Source organism: Poecilia mexicana, unplaced genomic scaffold (assembly GCF_051168715.1).
Source record: "Poecilia mexicana isolate PSO_F unplaced genomic scaffold, ASM5116871v1 scaffold_21, whole genome shotgun sequence".
Taxonomy (NCBI): Eukaryota; Metazoa; Chordata; class Actinopteri; order Cyprinodontiformes; family Poeciliidae; genus Poecilia; species Poecilia mexicana.
Genome location: NW_028263390.1, coordinates 94,221 through 108,220, shown reverse-complemented (window position 1 = coordinate 108,220; position 14,000 = coordinate 94,221). Strand labels below are relative to the sequence as shown.

General features: G+C 48.4%; 1 protein-coding gene across 8 annotated transcripts in view; it reads left to right on the top strand.

Moving 5' to 3' along the window:
• myo6a (myosin VIa) overlaps window positions 1-11,842 on the top strand; it is a 34,208-nt gene extending 22,366 nt beyond the window's left edge. Inside the window, exons 25-36 of one of the 8 annotated variants that reach the window (XM_088001704.1) lie at window positions 124-274; window positions 1,939-2,147; window positions 3,558-3,636; window positions 3,955-4,115; window positions 4,490-4,528; window positions 5,329-5,364; window positions 5,652-5,690; window positions 7,096-7,199; window positions 7,727-7,858; window positions 8,108-8,134; window positions 8,589-8,804; window positions 11,050-11,842. In XM_088001704.1, coding sequence (XP_087857830.1) covers window positions 124-274; window positions 1,939-2,147; window positions 3,558-3,636; window positions 3,955-4,115; window positions 4,490-4,528; window positions 5,329-5,364; window positions 5,652-5,690; window positions 7,096-7,199; window positions 7,727-7,858; window positions 8,108-8,134; window positions 8,589-8,804; window positions 11,050-11,249 — 1,393 coding nt within the window. In that variant the 3' untranslated portion in view covers window positions 11,250-11,842. Of the gene's footprint in view, window positions 1-123; window positions 275-1,938; window positions 2,148-3,557; window positions 3,637-3,954; window positions 4,116-4,489; window positions 4,529-5,328; window positions 5,365-5,651; window positions 5,691-7,095; window positions 7,200-7,726; window positions 7,859-8,107; window positions 8,135-8,585; window positions 8,805-11,049 lie in introns of all 8 variants that reach the window. The other 7 variants (XM_088001703.1, XM_088001707.1, XM_088001708.1 and 4 more) reach the window with 7 other exon arrangements.
• Window positions 11,843-14,000: the final 2,158 nt, after the last annotated feature.

Here is a 14,000-nt window from a genome sequence, read left to right as displayed (position 1 = left end):
TGAACTCGATGTAGAGAAGAAGAAATCTGTTCAAAATGATTAGTGTTGGAATAATGGTGCGTCGCCCTGCTAGCTGACCCAGTTCCTGTGGTTCTGCTAACAGACCCGGTTGTGTGTCTGCAGCATCGACGGGCTGGTGAAGGTCCAGAACCTGAGGAAGAGGATGGGCCGCTTCACGGAGGTGGTGGGAGGCCTGAAGGAGGGAAAGCAGGAGATGAGCCAGCAGACCCAGGAGCTGGAGAACGCCATCAACGCCCTGACGCTGAAGATCAAGGTGAGGTTCTGGTGGTTCTGGTGGGTCGGCAGCACATTTTGGGCCAGTTGTTGTGTGAGCCCATCCATAGATGCGTATATATTAGGGGTTGCACCAATTAGTCGACTAGTCGACTCGTCGACTCTTTTCTCTGCACTGACTTTTTTCTGGGCCAGTCGACTAGTCGCAATCACATGACTAAACAGATTTTTCCCAGAAAATGAAAGAAGGTGGACTAGGTGAGTTCGTCAGAAAGCTCAAATTGTATAAAAATGTAAATAATTTAATAATTACAAACTGTAAATTACAGCTTAGGCTACCGCAATAGGGGCGTTGCGCGGCGCGGTGGTTAGCACGGCGCCCCGCATACAGAGCCCGCGGTAATCAGGAGTCCGACTCCCGTCCTCCATTCGCTGGGCCCAGGCCTCTCTCCGCTCTCTCTGCCCCCCTACAGTCAGGTTGTTGTCAAATAAACTAGTGCTGAAAAAATCCTTAAAAAAATAAATAAATAAAAAAGACTACCGCAGTAATGTGTTACAACGCGTCATGATGTCAGGCTTTTTTTATCCATCCAACTGATCAGCGTCACCCTGCGTGTTGAAGCTTTTAACCTGACAGCTTTACGCTCTTATAAAGATGGTTTGACTACATCTGGAAACTAAGACCAAGCTCCATCCTGAGGATCTGATAGAGGCGATCTCGGCCGCCGTCTGCATGTCGGTTCAGAGGGCCGCTGCTGAGTCAGCAGAGATCATGCTGCGCATCGGGCGGAGGAGCAGCAGGAGGAGCAGCAGGAGGAGCAGCAGGAGGAGCAGCAGGAGGAGCAGCAGGAGGTTTCGTTAAATTCAACTGTAACCAAACGGGATCCGTTCACAATAAGTTTAGTTTGTGATGGTCCAAAAGCACCAGTGGTCAGTGTGATCATTTGACTCCTATACGAGTAACTATCCAGAGATCATCAGCATCAGCCGGTGTTTGGAAAAAAAAAAAAAAAAGTCAGACCCGTCTTTGTACAACGAACTTTTCTCCCTGCTCACGAAGAATGATCTGTTTATTGCTCTTTTAATTCTGCATAAATAGACTTAGTAAAAGCAGGAGAAGGGGGAGTGTGTGTGTGTGTGTGGGGGGGGTCCATATTTGCCGTGAAAATAGCTGATAAAGCCTCCAAGTAGTTGTGAAGGGTTTTTGCGCTTACGTCACTATGACGTCACCGCGACTAGTCGACATCGACTCGACTATTATCATGATGTAGTCGACCTTAAAACATATGTAGTCGTTCAACCCCTAGTATATATACAGTTTTCTTTCTTCCGTCCTTTCTGGACCAGATGGCGCAATAGAGCCAATTTTTGGGCATGATGGTTTGCCGTAGTTGGCAGCTGCTAACAGTTGATGATGATGGATGTTCTGGCAGAATCTGGGTTTTAAATAGGCCGTTCTGCTGGCTCTGTTGGGCTCATAGTGCCTTGAATGACGGCTGTACGGACAAACTTTGTCGTCTGAGCGTTGTCACGGTAACAGCTCCTCATAAATATTCATCCGCTTTAAGGTGTGACGGCTTATTGGATGGCCTTAACAAGGGTGGTTACCATGGCAACTCTGACCATAAAGTCAGATGTAGACCAACCAGATCCTCAGCTTGAAGTTTCTGAACCTGACCTCTGACCCTCTCTGCCTGCTTCCAGAACACCGTGATGAGCCGCATCGACATCGACCACGAGTACCAGGTTCTGGTGAAGCGGTCGGAGAAGCTGCTGACGGACCTGCAGAACAAGAAGAAGGAGGAGGAAGAACGCGAGCGTCTGCGCCGCATCCAGGAGGAGATGGAGCGCGAGAGGAAGAGGAGGGAGGAGGAAGAGCAGCGCCGCAGGCAGGAGGAGGAGGAGCGCCGCCTGTAAGTAGGAACATCCAATCGCAGCGCAGCCCCACAGTCTGTTGGAGTAATCTGATTACTCTGGATCAGTTCAGGCTGCAGCTGGGCAGAAATACGTTTTCCTGTCCACCCGAAATTTTTGATGCAGAAAAACTCAGAAATGTTGGAAAGCTTTATTAAAAGCTTTATTATATTTCCTGCTGCGGTGGAGGCGGCTCTGCGCTGGCGGTTCTGGTTCCCCTGAGGCAGACGGTCCCAGTTCTGCTGCTGACAATCCGGGTTGGTTGGAAGGGTTGAGCCTCTTCTTGTTCCTCCCTGGCGCCTGATGATCCGGACCCGCTGTTGAGTCGGGACCCAGAGCCGCAGTGATGAGAGGCAGCCCCCCCCCCCCCCCTGTGGCGGCGGCGATCTGCATGCGGGTCACGGCCCGCTGCGCGTTCAGGCTGCAGCCTGGGAGTCTTTAGCAGGACTGATGGGAGCCGTCGTGTTCGTCACAAGCCGCCGCTCGCTAATGTCACACATTAGAGACGACAGGCTGAGCTTTATGGCTCGCTCCCCCTGCGCTGCAGGCTGAAGGTCGCAGCCTGAGACATGCAGCCTTCATCTGCACGTTTCCCAGCAGAATGACCTTCAGCCGTCCTGATCCCAGATCTGCAGCAGTCAGGAGGGAAAATCAGTCAGCAGACGGTTCGAAGTTTATCAGTCGTGATAATTTCAATAAAAATGTTTTGATTTCATCGGAATCTAACTAAACCCCAAATCAACCATTTCTCCTGATGAGTTGTGTAAATTGGTTCTTCTGTCTTGGTTTCTGTGCAGATTGTGACGTTTTCATTTAAATTTATCACTGCTTCAGTGCTGCCCTCTTTGGGTTGGATGGTGGTACCGCAGGGATATAAAACTCTCACTCAGACACGCCCCCTGGTGGACAGTCAGGATTTGGGCTAGCGAGCGTAGCTCACGTGTTTCTCAGCAAGTTGCTACTTTTTTTTTTTATGAAAGTTACATGTGTTGCTTGTCAGACTTTTCTGAAACTCTTGACATTCCTAGGGTGAGGAGGTTCAAGCTGACCATTAGGGGGCGCTGTGTCCGGTTTGAGTCACATGTTCATAACTGATGTTGGCAACGGCTTCGTCACTGGACTGGTTGTCCAAATGTCTTCCAGTCCAAACTGATAGCACAGCAGCGTGGAGCTGTGGCGGCTGAATTTACTGGAACAGCCACAGTTCATGAGCAAATGGCAAGATAACGTTTCAGTAAAAACCCAGAACATTCTGTCCACCGTTTCTCATCCTCTCGGCCCCGTCCACAGCCCAGACGGTTCCCCAATGCGTGTTGATCCGGACGTTAGGGAACGTCTCCGAACGGGAACCCAGGACTTCTGCAGAGATGGATGAACTTCCCTCTCGCCTTCTGTCTGTTCCTCTGTAGGAAAGCAGAGATGGAGCTAAAGAGGAAGCAGGAAGAGGAGGAAAGGAAGAAGAGGGAGGAAGAGGAGAGGCGGCTTCAGGTTGGTGTTTTTCCATGCCTGCGCTGGATGAGTTCGCTGAAGTTCATGTGTGAAACACGAGTTCCTCCAACGTTGCTCAACCTGAGCAGCAGCACTTAAAAATATTTACTATAACCTGGATCTCATTCAGACAGCAGCCTCTTGCTAGCTTTTCTGCTAACCCTGTTAGCTGCTAACTGCTAGCACTCCTGCTAACCCTGTTATAGCAGGAGGTGGAGGTGCATAGACATCCACAGAAATAGGAAGCAGGCTGTTCCTGGTTCCACCTGCTGACCAAATAATCTGGACCAAATAATCCAGATTGTAATCCGTCCCCAGGCGGAGCTGGAGCTGCAGCTGCAGGCGGAGCGGGAGGAGGAAGTGGCACGGCAGGCGGTGCTGGAGCAGGAGCGGAGGGACCGGGAGCTGGCCATGCGGATCGCCCAGAGCGAGGCGGAGCTCATTCCCGACGAGACACTGAATGACTCGGGGTTGCGCAGGTACCCTAACCTTTGACCTCTAGGCTCAGGAAGCTCATAGTGACCTGCTCTGAACAAATCTATTTCCTGGTGTACGACGAAACAAAATCAGATTCATCTCCAAACGATTATATATAAATGAATATAAAGTTTTACAATTGTTTCTGGGTGATGGAGGTCCAGTTTCTCCTTCCGGCCTTAATGAACCAGAACCAGAACCTGGACCTTGGTTTATTTGGATCCGCATTAGCTGTTTTCTTAACAACGGCAACTCTTCCTGAGCTCAGGAGGAAACTGACGAAGTTCCACCATGTTTGACGATGTTCTTCTTCTCTGGTGTTTGACGATGTTCTTCTTCTCTGGTGTTTGACGATGTTCTTCTTCTCCTATTCCAGTAACGGCTCCTCCGTTCCATCGTCTCCAGAGAGAGCAGCGTAAGATCCTCAGACATAACCTTTCTGATAACCCCGGCTCTTTCTGACCCCTGACCTTTGACCCCTGCATGCCGTAACAATCTAACAATCCTCACTTCCTAGTAGAACCTTTTCCGACCTGATCAGCACCAGTTCTAGTCTCCAGACGGTTCAGAACCAGAACCAGAGCAGTCCAAACATAAGCTACAAATTGTTAGAATCTCTGTGTTTCAATCCAGGTTCTGATTGTCTCAACAAGCTGGTTCCAGTTCAGAACCGGGTCAGAACCGGGGCTGATTCTGGAAGGAACCCAGTAAAGACGATTGGGTTGGCTTCCAGAGAACCAGGTCTGCCCCGCCCACCGCCGAAGCTTCATTGGCTGACATCAGAGACAGAGAGCTGTGGTTGGTTCTGATGGATCCGGTTCTGCTGGGTCCAGCTTGGTGGCCAATGGGAACCAGTGAAGGGTTCTGGCCCAGTTTCAGTAGGAACTGGTTCAACTGGTGACCAGTCTGACCTCCTCTGATTGGAGCTGATAGATCAATGATCGATCACCTGATGGATCAATGATCGATCACCTGATGGATCAATGATCGATCACCTGATGGATCAATGAAAGATCACCTGATGGATCAATGATCGATCACCTGATGGATCAATGATCGATCACCTGATAGATCAATGATCGATCACCTGATGGATCAATGATCGATCACCTGATGGATCAATGATCGATCACCTGATGGATCAATGAAAGATCACCTGATGGATCAATGATCGATCACCTCCTCTTCGTCGGCTCTAACTCTGACTCTCTCCAGCCTGCAGGTCGGCGCCAAGCTGAAGAGCTACACCATGTAGGTTCCTCTCACACACCTGCTGCACCTGCAGCAACACATTCAGGTGTCCTGTGGCATCTGGCCGGGTCCGTACGAACCAGAACCAGATCAGAACCAGTTTGAAAACCTGAACTGGGTCAGAAACTGGTTTTGGTTCTGGTTCTTCTGGGTAAACTGGGAGTTTGTTGGTCTCTTCTTCTGGTTTTTATTTCACATTGAGATCAGAAACTAGTTTCTTCTTCTTGGGTTGAAATGTCTCTAAGCTCCGCCCACATTCTGCTAACCCGGCCCATCATGCTTTGCAGGGAGGAAATGGCGAAGGAGATGACCGAACTTCTGGCCCGGTGGGTAAAATCCGTCCGTCGGAACCAAATCTCTCCGATCTCTCTCTGATTCGGATCAGATCGCTAATCAGAACCAGATGATCCTGATTGATCCAAACCGGTCCATGAAGAAGAAGGTTCTGGTTCTGGACCTGCGGCCCGTTGGTGGAGAAAGTTCAGACGTTTGGAGAACTGGGAATTGCTGCTCGGGTCTTATTCCCGCTCACACCTCCAGAACCACCAGAACGTCTGACCCGAAAGGTCACCCAGGTCGGGCGTGGATTACAGCGCCACCAGCGGGCCCTTCCTGGTACTTCCAGAGCTTTCCGGTCCAGAACCAGCAGAGGTCCGGTCCATGTGGTTCCGCTGATCTGCACAGCTGGATGAAGACGGGAAAATGGATCTTCTGGTTTCTGATCCAACAACAAAAATCAAAATTTTAAATTAAAATTAATCAAATTCCTGAATTTCCAACATGAGAAGTCGCTGACGGTTCACAGATGGATTCTGCTCACTCTGTCCACCGGACCCTGGGTTCTACTGGTTCTACTGGGTTCTATTGGTTCTACTGGGTTCTACTGGTTCTACTGGGTTCTATTGGTTCTACTGGTTCTACTGGGTTCTACTTGGTTCTACTGGGTTCTATTGGTTCTACTGGGTTCTACTGGTTCTACTGGGTTCTATTGGTTCTACTGGGTTCTATTGGTTCTACTGGGTTCTACTGGTTCTACTGGGTTCTATTGGTTCTACTGGGTTCTATTGGTTCTACTGGGTTCTACTGGGTTCTACTTGGTTCTGCTGGGTTCTATTGGTTCTACTGGGTTCTATTGGTTCTACTGGGTTCTACTTGGTTCTACTTGGTTCTGCTGGGTTCTATTGGTTCTACTGCATGCAGTTCTTTCTCCTCTCCTCCACTTGGTGTGTTTCTGACCCGTAACCCTGTTCTGTTTGTAGAACTGGACTCTGATTCCATCTTTGAGCTCCTGATGGAGTGGAGTTCACTGGGAGTTCACTGGGAGTTCACTGGGAGGTCACTGGAAGGTCACTGGGAGTTCTGGTTCACCAAGTGTTGCTCCTGAAGACCACATTGTTGATCCAGAGACTAGAAGGTCTGAGGAGCAGATAGTCCAGATCCAGTTCTTGATCCAGATCCGGTTCCGGAGTCGAACACCTGGTTACTTGCAGCTGAGGACTGAGTCCATATCCAGGTAGAGAGCCAGAACCTTTTGGACCCAGTTAGAACTTCTGCTGGTCCAGAACTCTGGACTTCTCTTTGGACCAGAACTGTGATAAGAACCAGTTTCAGTGGGAAACTCTCAGTGAACTCGGCTCCTCAGGTGGATCTTTGGCGTTCAGGCGGTCCCCTCCTCCTCACCTGCACGTCTTCGTCTCACTTCCTGTTTCCTGTCTCTGCTTCCTGTCCCAGAGGGCCGCAGGTTCAGGCTAACAAAGCTGCTGCCAACGCCAAAAAGTTTGAGTTGAGCAAGTGGAAGTACGCCGAGCTGCGGGACGCCATCAACACATCCTGTGGTGAGTGACCCGGATCTGGGATTAGGGTTAGATCTGGATCCAGGTTCATGTTTAGATACAGGTTGAAGTTCCGATCTAGTTCTGGGTCTGGGTCCGTCAGCACATCCTGTGGTGAACAACACAGATCCAGAAGTTACTGGATTTTATGGCGAGGGGCGGGGCTACTAAACTCTCAGATCAGTTTTCAGAATCTAATTTAAAGTATTAAACGGTCAGAACCAAACAGCATTGGGTTGGTGCTGACTGAGTTCTTTGGGTCGAGGTTTAGGCGGTCTCAGGGTTGGTGAGCAGCTGAAGAGACGATGAAACTTCAGGGAGGGTCCAGTCTGCTGGTTCTGTTGGGTCCAGTCTGCTGGTTCTGTTGGGTCCAGTCTGCTGGTTCTGTTGGGTCCAGAGTGCATTATGGATCAGATCTGTCATGTTAATAAATTATAAATGAAACCCAGTGAACCTCCCTGAGCGGGTGGGCCCAACAGAAGCAGGTTCCGGTTCAGAACCGGGTCCTGACCCGTCCTCCTCTCCCTCAGACATCGAGCTGCTGGCGGCCTGCAGGGAGGAGTTCCACCGGCGGCTGAAGGTGTACCACGCCTGGAAGGCCCGGAACAAGAAGAGGAACGCCGAGGCGGATCAGCGGGCGCCGCGCTCCGTCATGGAATACGGTATGCCGCTTCTATTCTGGTTCTGAACCGGTTCTGGTTTCACCAGCTCCTCAGATATTCAGCTGAAGGTTCTGTTGGTCAGGAAACATCAGAACCTTCTAGCCACCTGAAGGTTCTGATCCAACTAGTTTCCTCACAGAGATTCTGGTCCTGAGCTTCTGCAGGTTCTGGTTCAGTGTCAGGACCAGAACCTGTCAGACCCATTTGGGTCAGGCAGAATGGTCTTCATCCTGTGTCTCCGTGTTTCAGATGTTCCGTCTGCAGCCAGAGAAACACGTAAGTTCTGTAGAACCCGGCTAACCTCCACTAACCTGCTGGTTCCGCTGGTTCTGCTCCTAACTGGGCCTACTGGGACCGCTGGTTCTGCTTCTAGTTGCTCTGCTTCATAGAGGAAGAAGGAAGATGTTCTGATGGTACCGGTCCACACTGGGTCCAGAACAAAGTGCGATTGAGCAGAACCCGATCAGAACCTGAGTGGATCCAGCAGGGAGGGAAAGTCCTGTTGGACACATCTCAGGTTCTGGTTTTTGACTCTGCTCCATCAGTGAAGTTCTGATCCAGCTGGATTTGGACCTGCTGGTTCTGCAGAACCTTTTTTGATTTTTCCCCATATTCTGGATCTTCTGGTTCTGGGTCTCGAAGCGGCCTGTAGGTCCCAATAGACTGGGCCTTCTGGTTCTGGTCCATCTCCATGTCCTGTTGCCTCTAATATCTCTCGTCCAATCAGCAGCCCAGCAGAGCTTGGCCCCGCCCCTCCCAGCGCGGCAGCAGGACCTGTCGGCCAATCGGCAGCAGCGTTACTTCCGCATCCCGTTCATTCGGCCGGCGGAGCAGTTCAAGGAGCCGCAGCAGAAGAAAGGCTGGTGGTACGCGCACTTCGACGGCGCCTGGATCGCCCGACAGATGGAGCTGCACCCCGACAAGCATCCCATCCTGCTGGTGGCAGGTCAGTTGGCGGGGCTAACGGGGTCACGACCTGCAGGTGAACGGCAGCATTCATGATTGCCATTTGCGATTTATCGATAATAACATCGGTAATGAAACTGGGCCGATTTGACCAGCCAATATTTCTATACATCTTGTTGCCGTTGGTTTCTGGGGTTAGGGCTTGGTGATGCAACAAAGGATTGTGGGTAGGTGAGCTGAAGCAGAGGTGAAGTGAGGCACCTTTATATGGAGTGAAGTGTGCTAGCATGATTAGCAGCTACAATTAGCGACCGGCTCCAGTCGGAGATGCTCTGTTCCGTTTCTAGTAGTTGCAGCAGCGCCCCCTTCAGTAGATGACACCCTGGGCTTCCATCTATTGGTTCTATGTTGCCTATTTCTAGAACTGGTCCTACAGATAAATGATGGTCCTACGTTTTCCAGAAGGGAATTTAATCTCTGTAGGAACAAAGACTTTTCGTCTTTTTATAGGAACTCAGGGACGTTTGGACCGCTGGTTCTGTCTAATGCAGTGGTTCTTAACCTGGGTTCTATCGAACCCCGGGGGTTCGATGAGTCGGTCTCAGGGGTTCGGTGGCCACTGACCCTCCCTTCCTCATTTCCTTAGTGTAATGTCCAGCGGACACGACACGAGTTGTCGCCCCATTTTCTAAACCTGAGAGACACATCGGCCGACAGAAATCCTGGGTAAAACGGTTCGATCGGGTTCGATCGGGTTCGTGCCGTGTGGTTTCCAGTCACATGGGCACAAAATAATGGCTACAGTCCAGTTAACTAATTTTAAAACCAGGCATTAATCAATGCTTTACTAGAATCTACCTGTGATGCATGTGGCTAGAGTCAGCGTAAAGTCCTGACTGAATGAAAATCATTATAACCCATTTATGTCACGTTAACGAAGAACAGCTGAAAACTTACAGGGTTTATCAGCTGCAGTAGCAATTTGGCTCCAACTCCTCTTCTTGTCATTTCTATATTCTTTGCACCAAATGTTGAATAAACATTAATCTTGTTTCCACATATCATCTCCGATGTCTGCTGGATGTCGTGTCGCGCCGTGTCAGCTGTTTGGGATTCCCCTCCATAATTTTCCCTCAGAAACCACGGAGGAGAATCCGGCTTTCTGATTGGCTACCTGTCACATTCAGTGTTAAGCTCCCAGTCGGGGAAAACCCCTGATTTAGATCGGAGCGGCCACGACGACCTACATCACACTGCAGGATGATCGGTTACAACAGCGACAATCTTAGATCGGCCAACGATCCAAGATTGTCATAAGGAGAAAATAGGGGCGAAAAATGGTGTAGTGTGAGCTACTGCATTAGGTGGTCGGATGTGCCCGTCTTCTCCATTTAAATCTAGTGATTACTGAAAGGCAATACAGACTTCATAATCTGCACTCTTTTGGTTGAATAAACAACATAAAGCCAAAGTGGAAATAAATACTGCAGTTTTTATTCAAGTACGTTTTTTGTTAATGGAGACTGAGAATCCATTTTATTTTTGTTTTTGGTTGTTTTCTTTAGTTTATCAGTTCCAGTGTTATGTTCTTTTAAAAATAAAGTGTATCTATGGCAGGAAATCACATGCATTATTAGTCATTTCCATTAAATCAGTGTCAAAAGTCTTGAAACAATATTATTGTTTAACGCAATCATTTTTTAGACAATTGTCCAGCAAAATTAGTTATCGTGACGGGCCATTTTACCAAATTCTGTACCTTTCGGTGTACTTCTAAATCTGCTCCTTAGTCGCATCTTTTTCGGGCCTCCTACTGCCTCTAGTGGTGTGGGGGTGGTAACACAACTGATATAATTACATTACTAAATCAGAATACCGCAAAGTCTTTATTTATTATTAATTTTTCATTCTCTTAAGAATGTAGAGATAATTAAATGATCTAAACAAGACCTTAAAGTGGTTCCAGTTTCTCTCGATGGCCAACCTGTTGAAACTGTGGCAGATTTTAAATATCTTGGGTCTTTCCTGGACAGTCAGCTCAACTTTGCTGAAAACATTCACTATATTTTGAAGAACTGTTCTCAGAGACTCTACCTTTTAAAAAGACTTGGTGATCTTTACCCAACTAGACTCTAGGTGGGTAACCCAACTAGAATTTGGGGAAAAAAATCATATATTATTTGTCAAAAAAGAAGGGTTCAGTGAGTGCACATATGAAACTGGTGGGTTCGGTACCTCAAAAAAGGTTAAGAACCACTGGTCTAATGGTTCTGGTTCTGCTGCAGGGAAGGACGACATGGAGATGTGCGAGCTGAGCCTGGAGGAGACGGGTCTGTCCCGGAAGCGCGGCGCGGAGATTCTGCCCCGGCAGTTCGAGGAGATCTGGGAGCGCTGCGGCGGCGTGCAGTACCTGCGCAGCGCCATCGAGAGCCGCCAGGCGCGCCCCACCTATGCCACCGCCATGCTGCAGAGCCTGCTGAAGTGACGGGGCACGCCGCCGCTCCCGTCCTGCAGGAGGAGCTAATCCCACTAGCCAATTTTAACGTCTGCAGGCTAAAGGAGGCTAACATGCTAACTCAGGCTAACAGGCTAGCGGGCTAACAGGCTAGCCGCTGCAGTCGGACCTCCACACCTGGAATATCTCGTTCCTCTAATCATGCATTCCTGATTTATTCCGATGAAGCGTTCCCACCCGGCAGTGGGCCGATGACCCGGTCGGGTCGGTTCTGCTGGGCAGGAGCGGCGGCGTGAGGCGGAGCCGCTCCTCATCCTGATTGATGCTCGTTTCCGTTCTGGCCGAATGTTTTCCAGACGTGATTGATTTGTTGAATGAATCTCGTTTTTCCCTGTTTGTTTGATTTGGGAATGTTGTATCCTGGAGCGGCTCTGACATCATTTCCTGTTTGAAAAGGAAAATTAAACGATTATGCAACAGCTGAGAACGGACGCTCCGGGATCTGCTTCCTCCCAGACTGTGACGCTCTGGAGCGGATCGACAGGAAAACGAGTTTATTTTTGGGAGAAAGTTTCTACTTTTGTGGTTCCGAATGAGAAGCAATAAAATATGCAGGAATCAAACCGGCAACCTGTCTGTTCTCTGCTAGAAACCCGCAGAAGGAACCGGGTCAGAACCGGCAGGTCCAAACGGCATCGACATCTAGCCTGAACTGGGCCGTCGGATCGGCATGTTGATGCTGTTAGGAAAGGAACCGGAACCGGTCCAGGAGGTTCTGATCCGCTTCTGACCCTGATCTCTAATGGTTGAATAAAGTGTTTCCTGTTCTACTTCCTGTTCTACTTCCCGGTTCTCTTCTCCTTCCACTCCAAACAAGCTGAAACACAGACTTGAGAAAAACAGAAATATTTATTCAACATTTCAGCGAAAATTCAAACAAAATAAATGAGAAAAGGTCCAGTTTGAGTCACCAGGCAGAACCAGAACCCAGGGGCTGCTTTCATTATCATCCAGGAAATAAAACGGAAACCATCAAGAGACGAAGCTAATTCTGTCCTGGTCCAGATAAACTGACCCAGTCAGGTCCAAACCTCATTCAGTTGTGGACCAGTAACATCTGGCCAGCTGCTTAACTATTGATTTGGACCCGTCCCATCAGGTTCTCTGGTCCAGAACCATCTTACTAAAGTTTAGTTCAGTTCAAAAACAGGTTTAATGGGCTCTTTGCACCTAAGGCGTTGACGTCACATCTCCAGGAGCCAATGCGGCTCACTTTTTTCCGCTTTGAGTTACCATGACTGGTAGAAAAGACTAAGTCGTATTTCAGATGCAAAAAAACAATGCTATTAACATTGTCTTCCTAATATAATGGGCTTTTAAGTTTTCGTTAATTTCCAAGCGATCCTGAATTAAGAAGATGGCTTGTAAATATCTGTCGCTACCAGCTAACGCCGCACAGCAAAGTTTGCAGCCTTCACTTCACTCCGGATCAGCCTAAAACTACCGGGGATACGGATGGTAAATAAAGGAGCCTCCCTGAGTTATTTCCATGGAATCACTTCTATATTCAGCCTGAAAGAGTTTATGGGAACCAGAGAGCAGACCAGAGGCAGACAGCCGAGCAACTGATCCGCCTGTACATACTGCTGTAAACACCGTCCTATCTGAGCTCTTCACAAGAAACATGCAAAGGTAATAAAACGAAATAACACGGAGACATGAAGCAACACGGTCATATTTTTCTAAAAGCAGCAACTTTGAACCTGAACAGCTGAACCAGATCTCTGACACCAGAGCTGCGCTACTGTTAAGCTATGAGGCTTGTTGAGCTCCGTCAGGCTTCGGAAGCTAAAAGCCCGAACCGTAACCTCCCCGTTAGTCTGTGACACTAACGACAATAAACACACATAATATACTTGAAAATAAGATAAATACATTGTCCTTTAGAATGTTTAGATACTTAAATAGCACATTTTACAAGAACAGTGTCCGAGAATATTGCCTACTAGCATAAGCTAACATTAATGTTAGCCACAAAGTTTAAGTAAAACTCACCTTCGTGTCAGTGAATGTATAACGAGGCGAACATCTTAAAACCTTTCTCCAGCTGACTTGTTGGGGCTTCGGATCGATGTACAAACCTTGGCCAAGCACTGCAGCACCTAATGTAAATGATATTTGTATTGGATCGGAAACAATCGAGCCGCTTTACCCCGAACGCGGAAGCTGAGGTGCAAAGAGCCCATTCTTAAGGTTCTGATGGTTGGAGTATTACATCAGAACAATAGCAGAGGTTCTGTTCAGGTTCTGGTCTCCAGTCCTGCATCAGCTGAAATGTTGAACAAGAAAAGAGGAAAAGAAACGGCGATGGAGGCGAACACGAAAGCAGGAGTCGATAAAGGTTCTGGAGACCCAGCTTTTATTTTGGTAGTCCACTAACTGTTGTCGGTGAGCGAATTAGCATACTAGCTAAACATTTAGCTCCGAGATAAACTGAGAGCTTCCATCTAAATATTTAGCGTCAGTTTAAATATTCTGCTATCTCAGACCAAATATTTAGCTTGAATCTGATATTTATGAATAAATAACAGTGAAAAGTGGAACCTTTGTTTATTTTGTCGGACAGGCTAAAGGTGTCACTTTATTTAACGGGTTTGCATAAGACTGACATGACACTCAAACATGACAACACCTGACATGAACATGGAGTCTCACTTAAGTGTCATTCGGTAAATGACACTTAATGCAAAGTTGCTTTAAAAGTTGTCTTGAAGGTCCATT